General features: G+C 49.7%; 1 protein-coding gene across 2 annotated transcripts in view; it reads right to left on the bottom strand.

The window, feature by feature from the left end:
• Positions 1-777: 777 nt before the first annotated feature.
• The window catches only part of MEF2A (myocyte enhancer factor 2A), an 89,965-nt gene continuing 71,647 nt past the window's right edge, over positions 778-19,095 (bottom strand). Inside the window, exons 3-8 of one of the 2 annotated variants that reach the window (XR_016508429.1) lie at positions 12,357-12,544; positions 9,762-9,785; positions 6,747-6,873; positions 5,784-5,910; positions 4,125-4,548; positions 778-1,041 (exon numbers count right to left, since the gene is read on the bottom strand). Coding sequence is in view for 1 of the 2 variants with exons in the window: in XM_090263582.1 (XP_090119708.1) it covers positions 4,203-4,548; positions 5,784-5,910; positions 6,747-6,873; positions 9,762-9,785; positions 12,357-12,442 (710 nt within the window). In the remaining variant the exon portion in view is untranslated. Of the gene's footprint in view, positions 1,042-2,733; positions 4,549-5,783; positions 5,911-6,746; positions 6,874-9,761; positions 9,786-12,356; positions 12,545-19,095 lie in introns of those variants that run through there. The other variant, XM_090263582.1, reaches the window with a different exon arrangement.

Genomic DNA, 19,095 nt, shown 5'->3' on the forward strand with positions numbered 1-19,095 from the left:
GGGTCCTCTGACCCCTCGTGAGCCCTGGACAGAGCAGGCTGCAGCCACCCGGGCGGCAGCGCAAACACGGCAAAGCCTAGAGAGGCGCCGCTGGGGCCTGAGGAGGCGATCGCGCTGAATTGATTTTAAATAGCTGCAGGTGGGATTCGAGTATTTTTACCCACAGCGCTCAACCAGCTTTCAAATTCCTACCAATAGCCCCTCTCTAGCCAGCAAGGAGAAGCGGCACAAAAACGTAGCCTTTCACTTAACTGACTGCAAGAATCTGCTTAGCTAGGCTAAGAAGGCACATCAGAGAAAGAGAACACTTCCCACTCACGTTTTTTACATCTATTGCTTTTAAAAATAAAAATTCACTTAGTGAAGCTGTCTTCTGTGTCTGTAGCTCAGTATTATGTATGCGTTGTGGGTAAGAAATAATTTTGTCAGAAGCTTGAAAGACAAGTGGCACCCTACGGTAGCTGCCCTGTGGCTCACCTCCCCGGCACTGCAGTGGTGGGTGCGTCCTGCTCGCAGGAAGTCCCCGTTGGCACCTGGGCGGGGACTGACCCTGGGGACCGGCTTGCCAGCTGCCTCCTGCGGGGCCCAGGCTGGCCTGGGCGGTGAGGCTGCGGGCGCTGCTGTGGTCTCCTTGGCGGGTCTCAGTGGGGGGCGGGGGGGCAACGGCGGTGGCAAGGCCTCTGTGAGGGACAGGAAGGGAAAGGAGCCAGTCTGTCTTTACTGCGGCGAGTGCAGGATACACACAGTTCACAACAACCTCGTGCATTGTCTCACCCATTTGATAAAAAGTTCACTGTAATATTTATTGTAGAATGAAGAAAAAACAACACATCAGGGAAAAATTGAGATTAACTTAGTTTTCATCTCAAGGATGGCAACAAAGTCCAGCTTGTGCCGCCAAACGGTTTTACATGACAAACCGTGTACAGCCTCTTGTGTGAACTGTTGGCTACAAACATTTACCAAATACATAAATCTCTTTTAAAAAAGCCATTTTAAATATAGCAAAGCAGTGTCTTCTTGCACAGCAAAGTGAAGTTTCTACAGAGAAAGAAAAGTTTTACATTTGTAAAATCTTTTTCACATTCTAACAATCATCTAGCTTCTTACTCCAATGCCAGGAGCTTCTGGTTCCTTATTTACTATGTATTTCTTGTGCGCGTGATGGTTAATACGGAAAAGATGTGAATGCTTTTATTAGCTGTCCTTCTAGTCAAAGGAAATGGTGAAGCCTGTTGTTCCTTTAGAACAAACCCCTGATTTAGTCTCTAATGCAATGGACGTGATTAGGGCTCACGGGATGGAGTTTGGGTGGGGACCCTCTGGAGACCTCTCGGACCTTCGCCCTCCACGCGGTCAGGGTCCTGAAGGCAGCACAGCTGCTGGACGCTGTGCCGTAACCAGTGCAATTCACGCTAAGCTTTTTTTGTTTTTGTCTTTTAGTAATAAAATACATCATCTGAATGGCTACATGTTTCTTGTGATGGTCTCATACAAAACACATGAGTCTGAAAGGGAAGAAATATGGGCTCTAAGTGACCCTGTGAGTGTCGGGCCACTCCGAGTCGGTCTCCACCAGGAGCAGTGGGTCGTGCCGGGGCCGTGGTGCGGCCGTGCGTCACATCCACGTGCTCCGAGTCACTGCGCGTGTGGGGAAAGGGCTAACAGTCTAATACTCAGTGCCTGAAAACGGAATACATTGTCACTTGGTCATTGTGATTGAAATACAAACTCCGAGCCTGGTGTAGTATTTTAGAAAACAGTAGTTGTACTGATTATAAACCTGCATAGAAAGAAAGACTATTGAGACACAGTCAGAGAAGCCATCTCGTAAGGCACACAAGAAAATAGACAGTAAATGTGGCTGCCAGCTCCCGTGCCAGTGCACAGCAGAAGTTCACGGACATGCACAAGCGGCAGCGAAGGCTCGCTGCACACTCTCAGGGCGCCGAATGGTCTACAGGTGGTAAGGGTTAGCTCGGAAATTTAGTGTTGGGAGACGGCCTGGTTTCCTTTAGGTGTGACCTTAAAAACGGGCCTGTGAGTAAGGAGGTCAGAAAAATGACATTTTAAAGAAAAGCACATCGTTTCTGAATGAGCCACGTGTCTACACCAATGAGAGGAGCGAGCATGTCCTACTCGCTTTTCTGGCCTCGATCAGGACTGAGCGCCCCAACTGCCCCTAAGGCAGACCCTCCCGCAGCCGCGGGGCCGCAGGTGCGCCCGCCGGTCAGAGGTCCTGCCTGCCGCGCTGGCACCGCGGGGATGGGGGGGCCGTCAAGAGGGGCGCCACCGAGGGGGAGAAACAAAGCGCAAGTACAAACTGTAGGTAGCTGCTCAACGGGAAGTTGAAATAGAAAATAGCAGCATTTTTAAACCCTTATTTTGAGTTTCCCAGGAAAAGTAGTTATTTAAAAGTCTATGGTGAAAGGTCTATAGGACTTAGAACTTTGTTCACGGCACAAGCCCAGAGCACGGACGGACCTGCTGTGCCCCTGGGAGCGTGAGGCCCGATCAGCTGAGCTGAGGGTGCGCCGCTGTCACCGGGGCCACGGGGCCACCTTCCTCCCTATGGGGCTGCGTGGTTCTCCGTTTCACGGGGGGGGGGGGGGTCCCATCTGACGAACGTCTCCCTAACCGTTTACCACCTACAAAACCTTGTGCTCATCTGCTCTGCCCTTCTCTCTAACATCAGGTCAGCTTCTTCTACCGGTTTGTTTCCTCACGAAAGGCAAGTTTTAAATAATGCCTACTAAAACCTGTTACAGCACATTTTCTATTTATGCAGGATGAACTTAACACCGATTTTTTTTTTGCCACTTTGCTATTTATGTACACGTATAAAATATATAATGATGCTCAATCCATACAGCACAAGGGTTACAGCGCAACGTCACACATTCACCACCAGTGAGGGGAGAGACCCCTTCCCACAGTCCCCTGAAAAGGCTGGGCTAATAATTAAAATCCAAAGTACAGTATATTTAACAAAATAGTAAATATTAAAACAGTGAATACTCTACTTAATAGGGATCTTGCCTCCCCGCCCCCCCCAAATTGGCGGCAAATCCACAAAAATATACTTTTTAATTTGGTGACCATACAATACATAGGTACTTACATCAAAGGTGATAATATATTTAAGATGCTATATACAGAAAGTTTGGCTCAACTTTTAATTTATATATAGAATAAGTGTTCATGGCTTTTTTTTTCCAAGGTTCTGCTTGCAAGGTATTTTTTCCCTCTTAGAATAAAACTAAAAAGTTAAAACAAGATAAAGCTATTCTCTCAAAAAAAAAGTTAAAACATACAGCTTTGGCTTATATAAATAATTCATAGCAGAATGTTTTCAAAAGTAGTGAATATAATTTTATATATAGTCATCAATTCATAAGGGTGTTTTCTTTTGTATAAAATATACATGAGCTAAAATCATTTATTTTTAAGATACGAATGTAAAAAGAAACTTCTGACATATTCCAATTATAACTTAATATATTAATTTATTTTGTTAATGCTCTATATTTCTAGGCTAGTATTTTCTGAAGATCTCATGCGTGTTTTCTATTCTCTCTTTTATTAGCTAAAGATCACTTCTTTGACCCAATACATTTTTGCACGTGCAAAACAGTTAAGTGTGGGGCTTTTTTTCTGTTTAATACCCACAGCCCTTACCATGCACCCCTTTGCGGAAGAGACCCATGCCAGGTTGGGTGGTTAATATAAATGACATTTTATGTACAGTATTGCTTTCTCGGTTCCTGCTTCGCTACTGCTCTGTTCTACAAAGCATTTTTCTGAAGTACTACAGTCACCGCACAGTTAAATAAAACAGGTAGGGGCCCTCTAGGTTTCTGCAAGCTAGTGTGGGAGAGTTACACAGGGGTACACGTTTCTCTGCAAAAACTGGTATCTCGTGAACATGGAGTCCGAGGAAGTGCCAGACTAGACTCTGCCTACAGGGCGCTTGGCTTGCCAGGGATGCGTATCTGCAGGTCGACAAGGAGCTCGCAGGTAAGTGCCTGGTTCTGTGTATGCGACACACACCCACTCACACACGCACACCACGTACATACATACGTAGGGGGGTTATGTATGTATGTACATATAAATAGATTTACCTCATGTCCTTACCAGCCCGCTTGGACATGGCGGGCAGTTCACTGCAGAACACAGCACAGACCACCGGCCAGGAAGCCTTAGGTCACCCAGGCGTCCATCCTCATCCGCTTCACGGAGGGGCTTTCTCTGTCCTCAGTGTTTGGGGGCCGGCCGAGCACGACGGGGGAGTGGAAGTCCCCCCGCGGGTCCTCCCGGTCGCTGCCGTCGTAGGAGCTGCTGGAGCTGCTCAGGCTGTCCACAGGCGAGCGCCCCACTTCCTGCCGGGGCTGGGGGGGCTGTGACGGCGGCGGCGGCGGCGGCTGCTGCTGGAAGCCTGATGGGGTCATTCGATCCCGGGGAGGTGAGATTGGTTCTGACTTAATGTTGATGTTTTGGTTGGTGTTAACGGATAGATTCGAACCCTGAGATAACTGCCCTCCAGAACTGAAGGGGAAAAAGAACAAAGGCATTAGATGCTTTGTGGACGTTCCGCATAAAGGGACGACAGGCCAGGCAGCTCCAAACCCCCAAGGCTGGTTTTGCTCCTTTCTGTCAGGGCTTGGCCCCAAAAGAAATCGCATCTCCCTGCAGGAAAACCCCCGAAACGGGGCAGTCGAAGCTTCAGTGGCTCGTCCTGCTCACGCCCGTGGTTACGTTTGCACTGCAGCGTCCGGCCCTAGAGGAACAAGCTGGCTTGCCCTCTGCCCCTGTCCCCCCAGTCTGGCCTTGGCTCTGGCTGTGACAGGCACGGCGTCTGCTCGCAGCGGCCCTACCGAGGCAGCCGCACCCCCAGCCGCCCACACGAGGACAGCGTCTCCGAAAGGCCAGGGACTCGCTGGGCTGTACGGGAGCGTGTGTACAAGCGTTGCCCGGTCTGAACACCAGGCCAGGCCCACCCCCCACGGGCAGGGGCCGCCTTAGGGTGTTGGTTCCGGAAGCTGAGCACAGGCCCGAGGGCCTCTGTCCGGGACATGCGCCCCCTGCGAGCAGCCCGCAGCCCGCGGGAGGGGGAGGGTTTGCCGAGCTGGGCCCCTGGGGGCTGCAGGGGGGGCCGGCTGGGTCTGGGACGCTGCCTGCCGCCTGCGCCGTGGGCCCGCCGTGGGCCTGGTTCTGCACAGACCCTGTTCTTTGTCCCCCGCTCTCGGAGCCTGGCTTCCTGCGCTCCCCTGGGAGCCCTTGGCACTTACAGGGTGGGCAAAAGCCGGTCTGCAGTCGTGCACGTGGGGAACAATACGGGAATACGTAATACAAGTACTCGCAGCTGTAAACCTCCTCCTGCCCCTCGGGGAGGTGCAGGTGCGCGGTGGGCTGGGACCCGCCGCAGGAGCCCACCCGCACCACTGCTCCCGACGAGCGGGTGACAGGTGTGCTGGGTGCACCCGAACACCTTCAAGCCGCCTCTATTCAAACAGCAGGCACGGGGTGCTCCTGGGTGGCCCCTGTGCCCAGCACCCCAGCCGCACGCGGCCCCAGGAGAAGCCTTGCTGCCTGACCCTCCTGCAGGAACGCCCCCGTGCTCAGTGTTGCAGGGATTAAGCCAAAGCCACGGGAACCGAGCGCGCTCCACCGCGACACTGCGTAGAGCGGGAGGACAGTGGCCCGGGGGAGGGACAGTGCCGGGCCCCGTGGCCTGCGGCGTCCCCGGGGGCCCTGACGGGGACCGGGCGCGAGTTACTCACACGAGCGAGCTGAGGGCGGCCTGCCCCAAGTGGTGCTGCTGCCAGGCGGACACCTGCCCCAGGGACAGCATCCCCGGGGAGCCGAAGCCCTGCAGGGCGGACAGGTCCGCGCTCGTCAGCGAGTAATCTGCAAGAGGGGACACGCGCTCGTGTGCAAACCGGCTTCCAGGCAGCAGCCTCGCGCTCCCCAACGTGCGGCCGCAGACGCCAGGGTCTAAAACCCACGACGGCCGTTCTTCTGCGCGGGCTGTGGGCTTGGTTTCCTGCGAGAACCCCGCCCACTGACTAGCGCTCCGGCTCAGCTGTGCACGGACTGCCTGTAGGTGGAAGCCGAGCTCCCGTCCGCAGCCTTGTGAGTAACCGCGCAGAGCGGCCGCTGTCCCACGCGAGCCCGCGCGGCCGCCTTCCCCACTGTCCCGCGGCAGCAGCCGCGCCCCCCCCCCCCCCCCCCCGGGCTCCGGGCCAGTGCCTGGCAGCGCCGTGCGACGCGGGGCCTCGGCCGCAGTCCCGTGGCCCCGGCCCGCGGGCGGCCGTTAATCGCTCACACGTGAGGAGTTCGGTTCCCCGTCTAGTTCTAAAGAGAAGTGGCAAAAGCTCTCCTTGAAACGTCTCTTAGGGGATAAGGAAAAGGTAAAAACAAGTTGGTCTTCCCAGTGAATTAACATTTTCTTAAAAAGCAACTGAATGGCGTTTCTCACAGAACTAGAAAGGTTAATCCCGAAATCCGTGCGGCCCGCAGAAGGCCCTGAATAGCCGCGGGCCCCGAGGAGGACGCCCGGGAGGAGGCGCGGCCGCGGGGCTCTGTGACTGTGACAGCAGGGCCACCGCTCCGGCGAGGTGCGCGCCCGGTACTTCCCGTAGCGCCCCCGGGGCTGGCCGCCGGGCTCCTAACGCCGCGTGTGACTAACAACCGGAGCTGCCGCGGCGCCATAAACACTAACACGATCCCAGCGGGGCACTCACCGGGGTTGTAGGCCGTGGGCACCGCCGAGTACACGAGCCCCTGCGGCGGCAGGCTCGGGGTCGTCACGGACACCACCGGGGTGGCCAGGGGCTGCGCGGCCTGGGAGCTGCTGATCCGCTGGGCGTTCTGTGCGGGGGGCAAGGAGCGAGTTACGATGCGAGTATTTGTGTGCAGACTCGCCGTTTTAAAGATAACATTCCATTTAAAAGTGACATTTTCCACAGTTTTATGATGTAAATGGCATTTCCGGAAGCAGTGATGTGAAAACCTTAAAAATAAATACTAATGGGAATAAGTCAATAATTGTAAGGGGCATATTTTTATAATAATTATTCATTTGCCCCGTCTGTCATACAGAGTGTTGTGATGTCAGAGATGTACCCTTAGCACAGGGACTTGCACTATGAGTGACGGCTCTTCTCCGTTCAGCATGAACGAGGACCCAGAGCCACCACAGGCCGCCCCACACTGAACACCCGCGCCGGCAAAGGTCACCAGTAGAGAGAAGCGCCAAGTCCCTGAGTGCAAGGAGCAAAACTACCGGTAATTTCAGCCACGGCTTCCCGAAGAGCCGCTTGTATTTGGAGTTCCTTCCCGTGATTCTGCAGCTGCTGTGTGTGTGTGTGTGTGTGTGTGTGTGTGAGAGAGAGAGAGAGAGAGGCCTTGGTTTCAGAGCAGCTGTGGGTTCAGGGAAAATGGGGGGGGGGGGGTGCAGAGCCTTCCCACCTGCCCCTGCTCTCACACACGCACAGCCTCCCGTGCTATCAGCGCCGCCCACCAAGTGACCCATTTTGAACAGCAGGTTCAGACATGCATCGCTTCAGTCTCCCGACTCTTCTGGAAGGAGGGGCCCCGGCAGAGCGCTTCTGGAGAAGGTGCGTGTGACAGGGCTGAGTCCTACCTGCCCCGGGACTGGGCGGCTAAGACCAGCCATTACTCATCTGTCGGTCTAAGGCAGCCCTTTGTGTGTCGGGGCGTGACAGCAGCTTCTCACCACACTGGCTTGAGGGAACACTCTGCAAAGCCACGGAGCAGGAGCAGGAGCGGCCCCACGTTCTGTGGTGAGGACACCAGGAAGCCAAACACTGCTCTAGGTTCTTTGTTTCTAACAGAAGTTACAGCCCAGTAATGACCTTCGGGGGTCTCAGCAACATCAATCAAAGTACAGTTCACTGCTCTTGAGATCATTACAGATCAGAATGTGATTCGGGCTTCCCTACCACCATTTTCAGATGAAGGCCTTCGACTAGAGCTAGGTACCTGCACACTGATTATTGAATAAGGATCCGGACCTCGGTTTCTTTCTTTTTAGCTGCACTTTCTATACAATCTTAAGTTAGAGAATATTAGACCACTCCGGTGGTGCGGTCAGACCGCCCAGGACTGTGTCACAGATCTGCCGCAGTGCTGGGAAAATCACTCACCTCTGTCGGTCAGGGAGGCAGATGGTGACCTCGGGTGGCCTGCCTGCAGTGTCTGAGAGCCTCGTCAGGGAGCTGAGCACCACACAAGGGTCCCCACACACCCTCTGGCCCCAGATGTCTATAAAACTGGTGGGAAGGATCAGTATCCATTCCTTCTGATCCACAGCTAGTCCCCTGGAGCTGCCACAAAGCGTCCCAGGACTGCCCGGCTTCTGAAGGACTCTGCAGCCTGACTCTCAAAAGAGTCTTCGCTGCAGGCTCCTGCCTCACTCGGGGTCAGAGCCACTCGCGATTACATTCCAGAGTTCAAACCAATCTGAACAACTTTCTAAATTCTAACACAATGTGTTAGGCAGTTTTTTAAGAGTAAGTGACTTCTAGAACCGCTAGAGGGCGACATAATGCTAGTGAATTCACAAGGAAGCCTTTACCACAACTTAAGGGTGAAGCGTACTCTAATATGAATTATTTTATCTTGAATTGAAAACTTCCATTTGGTAATCATTACTGTATCATTAAGTAAAGTATTTTTCCCAAAATATAGTCCAGATCTGCACATGATATAATCCAATACTACAATGACAGCTGACTAGAATATTTTAGTTAACCAATATAAACCACATCCAAAACCGTGACAGTGATCACAAAGTTAAAGAATGAGCTCTTAATTTAAGAACAGAGCACATTCTTATTTTAAAATTGTGCAAAACACGCCACATGCACATATATGTAGATAATACCCACAGACGCCTCCCCCATGCTTTCATGCAGCCTGAGTCCCTGTCCATGATAAAACTAAGCATTTTTAAGTGTTTATTCCCCTTCAAGTGCTCTAATTAGCAGCTGATTTTGAATTCATGTGCTCACTTCTGTGAGGTTTGGGTTTTAGTCCCCAAAGAAAAAAAAATACTATCAGCTGAAAGTTATTTTTAGTCAAACTTATTTTCTACAAGAAAAGCAAACAAATCATTTATTTTGGAAAAAAATATATTAATAGCTACTTTTGAGAAAGGAGTAGCTTCTGATAAAAAACAGTCAATTTGTGTATGTTCAGTTATAGACACTCCTTTGGTAAACAGGGAACCCCTTTGTGGTTCAGATCCTTTCATGCAGGATGAAATAATTCCAACTCTGAAGAAGGTGACCTCACCAGAAATGATGTAATCATTTTGAAAGAAAGAGAAATAACACAAGAGCATGTGTTACAATCCAAGGAACTTTGAAGGTGAGGTCATGTTCTAAAAATATGTTAATAATTTGGGGAACTACATAAGGAACTATATAAGGTATTTTGCAGCTTTAAAAAATCTTTAAAACTGTCTTGTGATCATGGACAGCTATTGTTTTCAAACAGTTTACTCCAATGTTCCCTCCAACAAATGAAATGGATCAAGAGATACAATTATAAATAGAAGAACTCGATACTGTATTACCAGTAGATTGGTTAGTTATTCAGTGTTTGGACAGTGTTTTAATATCCAGAAAAAAACCCATGTAACAAAGGGAACATTGGTTAGGTAACAACATAATAAGAAAATTAGTACTTTCTACATCTTTTTCAACTCCCTTCAAGCAGAAACCCACACTCACCAACTCCAACTCCTCTTCCTCCGACTGCACTCGGCACATAAGAGGGATAAGAAAGTTACTAAGACTGTTGGTATTCAAAAAGAAAGGCTTTCTTCAGGAAGACATGTTATTTGGACCCTAGCAGTTGTTGGAAACCGTAAATAGGTCATTATATATGCAACAGATACAGATATGAATTATTTATTGTCTATACTTGTAGTGGACTTCAGTAGACTGAAAAGATTCTTTCAAAGGCTCAGGGCCAGGAGTTAGGCCTTTTCTGCAGGCTGCACCCACATGCGTGCCGCTGCCTCCATACTGAAAAGGGGTCCTAGTCACAGCACCAGCTCGCACCCCGATCCTTGAGAAGGCTCCCACCAGCCTGACGTCTGACTCTCACCCCGACCCCCCGGTCACACACATCACTCATCGCCCAGCAGACTCCATGCTTCTTGGGCAGAAATTCCTTTTCCTTCTTTCCCACCGTAGCTGGCACGGTGGTGTTATGAAACAAGACTTCAGACATGGGTTAAGAAGTGTAACAGTTTTAAACAGCACAGATTTATATGTGAATGTCACTTGTATGAACAGTAACTTCAGCAGAGAAAGACCACATACGTGAAGAAGAGGAGACTGAAGGGGGGTGGCCTGAGAATCACAGAGGAGACAGCTGGAACGTGTTCACTGCTTTTCTCTTAAACACCCAGAAAACACTAACATGCCAGAAATAATCTAACTAGTTTTTTCTTATTTTGCTTGAATAAGTCAAGCTGCGTTGTCAGTCTGTGGAAGGTGTCTTTAGAAGCATCACTGATACATGAAGCCCCAATCTGAAAGATTTATCCTCAAAGAAATGGCAAAAATATAGGAAGGAGGCTTGTGTTTTGCTATGAAAACAAAACACTTGGCCAACAACTGCTATTTCAAATGTGGGTAAAATGCTCTTCAGCTCGTAAGTTATAGAATATTTTCACATCTCCAACTATAAGACACCCATCAAAATACTGGGTGTGTGTGTGTACTTTTCACTGTACGTAGTTTGGTCAGTTTTGAGTATCCCATGGAGATGCTTCATGACCTCTGAACAAAATCAGGTAATCTTGGCAAGTTGCTAAGTGCCTTGAATGTAGTTTGTCTGAAAGCTTTGCCGTTTGCTAATAATTCTTACAGATGTGGGCTGGGATGGTTCTCCATGTCCTGGGACTCCACCAGGGTCCTGAGGGTCACAGACTATGGCTTCTGTTCTAGGGCGGAGAGGGTGAAGCCCCCAGGCTGGCTCCCAGCCCTGCACACAGCAGCGGCTCCGCCCTGCTCCCCATCCCCTCCGCAGGGAGGGCTGCTCAGGACTTCCCCTTCTTTCCCGTGAGTGCCCTGAGGTTCCGGGACAGCCTGACACCCACTCGGTCGTGGCCGGGCCTGGCCAGCGAACACTGGGCATCCGGCAAGCCCCCAGGTCCCGGGGTAACTCCGGGTAGCCGCGCCTTCCTCGTGCAGGTGCGCGGGCGCTCGCAGGGCCCCCCCGCCCGCAGGGCCACGTCTCCGGCCGCCCTGAGGCGTCAGCACTGCAGTGTGATAGGGGAGACCTGGAAGCTTTCTGTTGCTCCAGCTTTTTTCATTGTGAGGCCGGGAGCGACAGTCTCCAGCTTTCTGTATCCCCGAAGGAAAAAGCGCTCCTCTGTTTTTGACTTAAAGGCGTTTTGGTCCTGGCTCCCTTTTGCATGAACCTCGGAGAGGTACTAACCTCTCCCTCAGGTCCTCCCCTCTACCCAGTCGACGTCGGTTTCGGGGTAACTGAGACGAGGCACAGAGGGGTGTTCGGGAATCTGCACAGCGCTGTGCGAACGTAGAATTCTTATCGAAAGCCTGATAGCATCACTGTCACTTGCAAAAACTCAAACGTCGAGTTTAGCAGCTACTCAGTAGACAGAACGGATGTATCACATTGTTAGTAAACAGCTGCCAAACTAAGAACTGTTTTAAAACTTGCGCATATACAGTATTCTAATTTTTTTCTACAAGAGACTAGGGGGATAATAAACACACTCTCCTCTGTTTAAAAACACGGGATTCAAAAGCCATCGTGAAGGTCTGGGCTGGGGAGACCTGTATTTTTCATCGACTTCAATGGGAAGGTTATTTGAAAAGGAATAAACAAAACCTTTCATTCAGGTTTTTATGCACCCTGCCCTAGTCCGCAGCAGTTCTCTTTGGTATGCGGTTTCCTAACAAATTATATAGCATGGGCAATAGATTGCTGAAAGTATGCACAGTACAGAGAGAAGAAAAATACTGAAGTCGGGTTTAATTTATCAGTTTGGGGATGAGATCCCTGCAAAGATTGCAGCCTGGCAGAATTAAAATTACACGCAAAATTAACCTCTCCATATTTAGCTGTGATTTTAAATAACCATTCAGCAGATTTATTTCCTGTTTCTCCCTAATCTGATTTCTGTGTATTTTTTTAAAAGATATTTGTTTCTTCAAATGGTGATTTCAAACAGAAGTCATCGTCAGGAGAAAGTCTAGATTTCACGGACGTATAGAACATTCCAAAAGAAAACACAGACCACGTGTGACCGCGAGCTCTAGAAATGGGACCGGCCGGGGCGAACGTACCAGCGGAGGCATCATGCCCTTGCTCGAAGGCGGGATGACGACGCGGAGGTCCGGTTTGCGGCTGTTCATGCCGAGACTGCCGCCACCTGGGGGAGGGGGAGACTTTGTGGGCATCACTTTGCCTAAACTGTTTGCACCGGTAGCTCCAATCAGATTTGGAGAAGCTCTTGAGTTTACGAATCCATTCCCTGGAAAAAAGAAACACCCCTCGTTAACATAAAAAGAGCCATTAAAATATTTTGGTACGAAGAGGAAGCAAGTTTTCCCCAGTTCTGATTTCAGGTGGGTTTCATAAGAAACCTCATTCGTAGCTAACCATATACGTTTGACTGTTCTAAAAATAAGCAAAGAAAGTTAACCGGAGCCTGAATGTATATAAAAGTTGATGCCCCTGGGGTCAGCCCGCTGCTCGGAGCTGCTGAGGCAGCAGGAAAAGCCCCACGCCCGCCCGCGCTGCGGGGACCGGGGGAGCGGAGGCGTCACGGGGACGCCCCGAGCCGGCCCGTCCGCAGGCCCCGCGCCCCGAGCTCTCCCTGCTGCGGGGCCTCGGCGCCCGCCTCTGCCCGCTCTGGCCTTCAGCGGCGTCACGGGCCTCACCAGGGGTCTCGGCTTTCTCCGACCTCAGTCCTCCCACTTCTGCCAGAATGCGTTCCCCACGAGAAACGTCTGCCCCTCTAGCCCAGTGGTTCCCAACCTCCCCAATGCCGCGACCCTTTAATGCAGCTCCTCACGTTGTGGTGACCCCCAACCGTAAAGTTATTTTCGTTGCTGCTTCATAACTGTAACTTTGCTCCTGTTATAAATCGTCATGTAAATATCTGATACGCAGGATGTATTTTCATGGTTACAAATTGGACGTAACTGAAGCATAGTGATGAGTCACAAAAACAATATGTAATTATATACGTGTTTTCCGATGGTCTTAGGTGACCCCTGTGAAAGGGTTGTTTGACCCCCAAATGGGTCGCGACCCCCAGGTCGAGAACTGCTGCCCTAGGGAGTACGGAGATGGGTGCCCTGTGGGTCTGTCCCCCCTCCCCCCCGCGCCCCCAGCACCCCCGGGCGCCGGCTGAGGGGCAGCGCAGGAGCGCCCCCGCCCCGTCCCCACGCATAGCAGCCGTGTGGCTTGGCCGCGCTGACCCCACCTCAGTCACCCTGACCCAAACTGGCCGGCGACAGGCACCGCCTCAGACCCACGCCAGCGGGTGACCACACCGTCGTCGCCACAGCGATGGCGTCCGCGCACACCCCACCTGCGCCGAGGGAGGGGGCCCCCACCTTCCGCTAACGTGGCCGAGGAAGCGGCTCGTTCTGGAGCCCGCTGAGGCTCAGAAGAAAGCCAGAGGGAGGGCGAAGCCGCCGTAGCAAGGACTGAGCAGTGAGCGCGCGCTCTGTAGGCTCCTGAGCCCCTCAGGGACCCCGCAGAGAGCAAGTGCCCCGTAGGGTTCAGGCCTCACTCGGACGGTCTTCTGTGCGTCACAGGGATGGCAGGTTCCCTAGTACTGACAGTCCAGTGGGGCAGATAATGCCACGGGTGTTTCAAACGTCAAACAGCAAGTATACCATCAAATTTCACTCATAAAATAGAGGCTACTACGCTATTTTAATTTCTAAGTAACAAATAAAACAGGAAAAAATAGGAAAAAAATTAACAATATATATTTAAAATATTTTGTGAAAATTTAATTGCTGAGTCCAAGATACAGTGTTAACTGCCCATAAAAGAAACAGTCTAGGTCACTCCACTGTTCCAGCTTTTAAAAATAAATCATCAACTTTATAATAAAAATATAAGAAACTAAGTCAGCCATTTGTATAGTGTGCTTCTGGTAACAAACTTTGTACCATGACTACTGTGCTATGTTTCCTATTTTGAATAGTCCCCGCTATCTGTCTACTACAGTACATAGATGTTAATTAGAATATTGGATAAAATAATAAATTTACTGGCTAAAGAATTCCCTTCCTCATAAAGGGATCATACCCCCACACAATAAAGGCCATAAATGATAAACCCACAGCTAACACCATACTCAGTGGGGAAAAACTAAAAGAGTGTCCCTTAAGATCAGGAAAAAGGACTGTTTGCTTCCACAGCACTGGAAGTCCTAGCTGTAGCAGTCAGACAGGAAGAAGAAATAAAAGGCATCTAAATTGGAAAGAAGTAAAACCTTCATTATTTGCTAATGATGTGATAGTGTATATAGAGAACCCTAAAGATTACACACACATACACGCACACAAACAAAAAAAATCAGTGAAGTAGCAGGGCACAAAATAAACAGAACTTGATTGCATTTTTCTATACAAATAATGGACTATCAGAAAGGGAAATTAAGAAAACAATTACATTTAAAATTGCATTTAAAAATACCTAGGAATAAATTCAACCAAGGAGGTAAAAGACCTGTCCTTGAAACACTGTCAGACACTGAAGAAAGAAGACACAAAGAAATGGAAGCATATACTGTGCTCACGGATAGAAAAAATCAACAGCATTCAATTGTCCTTACTACCCAAAGCAATCTATAGATTCAATGCCATTCCTATCAAAGTACCAACAGTGTATTTCACCAACTAAACAAATAATTGAAAAACGTATTATGTAACCACAGAAGACCACAAATAGCCACAGCCATCTTGAGAACGAAGAACAAAGTTGGAGCTATCACACTACCTGATGGCAAACTATGCTACAAGGCCACAGTAATCAAAACAGCATGATACTGGCGTAAGAACAGACGCACAGATCACTAGATCAGAACAGGGAGCCCAGAAATAAATCCACACTTCTATGGTTAATTAATCTATGACACAGGAGGCAAAAACATACAATGGAGTAAAGGCAGTCTATTCAGTAAATGGTGTTGGGGCAATTGAACAGATACCCGCAAAAGAGGAAGGGAAGGAGGGAGGAAAAGGAGAGGGAGGCAGGAAAGGAAAGGAGGGAGGGAGGGAGGGAAAGACAGACCACTAAGTGGGAGAAGATACTCACCAGTGGTACGTCCAGTGAGGGTTACTACCTAAAATGTATAAAGAACTCATACAACTCGACACCAAAGAAACACAATCCAATTAAAAAACGGGCAGAGGACCCGACTGGACACGTCTCCAAGGAGGACATGCAGAGGCCCACAGATATATGAAAGGGTGCTCTCCTCACTAATCACCACAGACGGTATCTCAAATTCAGACCACGTGAGGTACCACCTCACACCTGCCAGGATGCTGTCATCAGTAAGTCAGCACAAGTGCTGGCGAGGACGTGGGGACAGGGGACCCTGGCCCGCCGCTGGTGGGAATGCGGAGCTTCAGAAAGCAGTGCCATTAGAACAACAATCTTCCCGGGGCCGTCCCCGGGAGCAGAGCTCGTCCGTGAGCTGGGCAGAGGTAACTGCCCGGCCAATCATCTGACTACAAAACGCTGTCCGCTAGTTTTATTCAAAAATAGGAAGGTGTAACAGAATGTTAGATTAACATTAATAAGGTCAGGTGAACAGCATTTCTCTTAATTAAATAATGGCACGAATATCTGTTCTTAATCTCTCTGGTAATACTTGAAGATTCTCATTGCCTTGCTTTGCTCTCAAACCTGAAGGATAAAGCAGTGTGTCCTCTCAAATACACTATAAGGTGATGCAAAGACATAATTAAGAGGAACCCATTATGAAGAAGCCCTAAGACTCTTTCCCATGGAGTCCATGGTGCCTTTCAGTGGCCACAGTAGCCAGGAACCCCCGCGCAGGCAGGTCCAGGCGTGGAAAGGACCTGGAAGCGGGTGCTGCCGTGCAAAGCCGGGGCTACAGCAGAGGGTCCCAGGATGATGTCAGCTGGGCGACTTGCCAGGTGCAAACGAGATCATCTTACACGCACCGTTTGTTATACTGTGGGGTGGACAGATATACCCCCAGCTCATTTTTTATGCCAGAAATGAAGGTACTGCTGAGATGGACTTTTGAGGTAGCTACTTTTAGTACATAACTTCTCTGGCCGGGGCCTACAAATTTAGGAATTAAGTACCAACCCTCCATGAGTAAACCCAATTTAATGTGATCGTTGTTAAAATGTGCTTTGGGGCTTTATGGTAAGTGCTGTCCCGACACAGATGTGACGAATGTGCTCTCGAGGAAGCTGCACAGCCCCGCCTCCAGGAGCTTAACAAAGCTCCTCTCCGCTGGAAGGCGCATCATTCAGGTCGATCGGTCTGGCTCATGCATCAGAAGAGCCATGTCAGCTTGACTGATTTAAGGGGCTGGAAAGCACTCCACGGCCTTAGTACTACTCTTTTAGGGCTGAACGGCAGACACTGATGTTCTCAATGTTTTATTACTATGAATCTATTCCAAGTTCAATTGTATGCGAAGGACTTCGAAACTCAAAGTATCCTGAAAAATTCACGTAAAGTGAAGTTCAAGAATTTTTATCATATTTGACAAATTTTTCATAAAACCTGACAAACTTTTGGCTGATTATTCAATAAACAAAAATACATTTAAAAAGTCTATAGAATTATGTCTTTTGTATAAAAAAAAACTAAATGAGGTTCCTGAAATTAAAAAAGACTTTGGGTTTTAAAATCACTGATGACATAGCTACTTGACTCAATGGAAATGCGTGTGTGATGGACAAAACAAAGCCTGCCCATTAGCAATATATCACCTAAAGCGCTCGGGTCTGCACTGGGGACTGCACGCCCCCTCCCCGCCCCCAGGGGGGCCGCCCCCACCTTCCACAGGCCCCGTGCCGCCCCCCCCCCGCCCCCAGCCCCGTGGCTCCCCCACCGTCTCAGCGCGCCTCTTCCATCTGCGTTTCTGCTCTGTGTGTCCTCGCTTTCAGTCCGTCTGCAACCACCGGCGGCCCCTTGGCCCCAGGTACGCATGCCACTGTCCTCTCAAACTCGGCCCGCTTCACCCACTGCAGCGCTGCCCCCGTCCCTCACGCCCAGCCCGCTGTCACGGCGCCGTCCACGCTCGCTCTCTCTTTACGGTGCCTGTCCCCTCGCCCGTCTCTTCTCAGCCGCCCCCGCCTCTGCTCCAGCACAGACCCTGACCAGCTTCGCTCAGCCCTGCGCAGTTCCAAGAGCTGCTTGAGTTTCCCATTTCTAGTCCAGTATAGAGATATTTTTCCTTTCTCAACGTGTTTTTAAAAAGTGACCTTGCCAGATAGCAGAGATTTTGCTTTATGCTTGACCCTGAAACACGGGCCCAGCAGTTAAGAGGAGCTCCCAGAGTCATCTGAACCACAGCGCTGTCTGAATCGCAAACGCAGACCCTGAGAGAAATGGCCGTCGTACACCACGGCCAAACAGGCAGACTGCCATGGTGACAGGCGTGTGCCGTTTATATCACGTACGAAACCCGCGGGTTCTAGCTGGGTGTACGGTGACGGCACCTGGAAACAATGACAAAGGAAAGAAACAACTGAATACGCTATAAGTTATGTTAGTATCACACTGTGTAGCTTTGCCAACTATGAGGTGTATTATGTCTTAAGAAAATGTATATACCTTAGTTTAAAAACGGTGCTAAAAAACGCTAACCGTCACCTGAGCCTGCACTGAGCCATCGTCTTTTTGTGGGTGGGGGGCCCTGCCTTGATGCTGATGGCTGCTGACTGATGGGGGCGGGGGCCGCTGAAGGCTGGGTGGTGTGGCAGGTCCTTAAAAGGCAACAGTGACGTTTGTCGCATCAATCGACTCTGCCTTTCACGAAAGATTGCTCTGTAGCGTGGGATGCTGTTTGAGAGCATTTTACCCAGAGAACTTTGTTCCGTAAACTGGAGTCGATCCTCTCAAATCCCGCCACTGCTTTATCCGCTAAATGTATCTAATCTTCTAAATCCTTCGTTGCCATTTTAACAATCTTCACAGCACCTTCACCAGAAGCAGACTCCATCTCAAGGAGCCACTTTCTTCGCTCATCCCTAAGAAGCAACTCCTCATCCACTCACTCTGGTTCTATATTCCAACCTTTTGGGGTCTCCACCCCAAACGAGAAGAGTTACTAGGCTCTCCCAGTTCCTCTCTGTTCCCCTAGATCTCTGAGGCTGTCGTGCACAGCTTCCCAGACACCCCACTGCGGAAGTGGCACACACCGCCCGAGGGAAAGCAGCCATAAGTTCTGGGCCCCTGCTTTATCATTCGCTGAATCTCGCACCAGTAACTCAGTACCTTGTTAGCTCTCAAATGCTTTCGAGCAGACCTTTGAAATGATTTGCCTAGCATTTCCAGCTGTCATCAGCAATGAGAGGGTTAGCCCAGTGACCACATCTGCATTATCACAGACGTCTGACTGGCTTGCTTTTCCTTTTTTATCCCTCCATTTTAATTTTACTTGTGAAAGTTTTCAAATTAGTCAAAAACTATCTCTTCTATGTATCATCTTAAGATCAGAGGCAATAGTTTCCACAATGTTTGATAAAATATTAGTAATGAAAGATGCTTTCATTTTTAAAAAAGGGTTTCATTGTGAACTCAGTTTGAGTAACCATACAGAGGTGGGCAAAAGTAGGTTTACACTCCTTTGTATGGAAAAAACATGCATGTTATAATATAGGAATAAGCTATGTGTTTGGCGTACTCACAGCTGTACACCTAATTTTGCCCACCCCTGTGTTATATACTAAGTGTGAAGATTCACAAAGTAGGTGAGCATTTTAAAGGTTCTAATAAGGCCTGTACTGAAGAAACCTATTTAGTTTATTTAGCATGTGATCTGCAAAATGCATAGATAAGCCCATC

This window comes from Furipterus horrens, unplaced genomic scaffold (assembly GCF_987537825.1).
Source record: "Furipterus horrens unplaced genomic scaffold, mFurHor1.1.pri manual_scaffold_16, whole genome shotgun sequence".
Classification (NCBI taxonomy): domain Eukaryota; kingdom Metazoa; phylum Chordata; class Mammalia; order Chiroptera; family Furipteridae; genus Furipterus; species Furipterus horrens.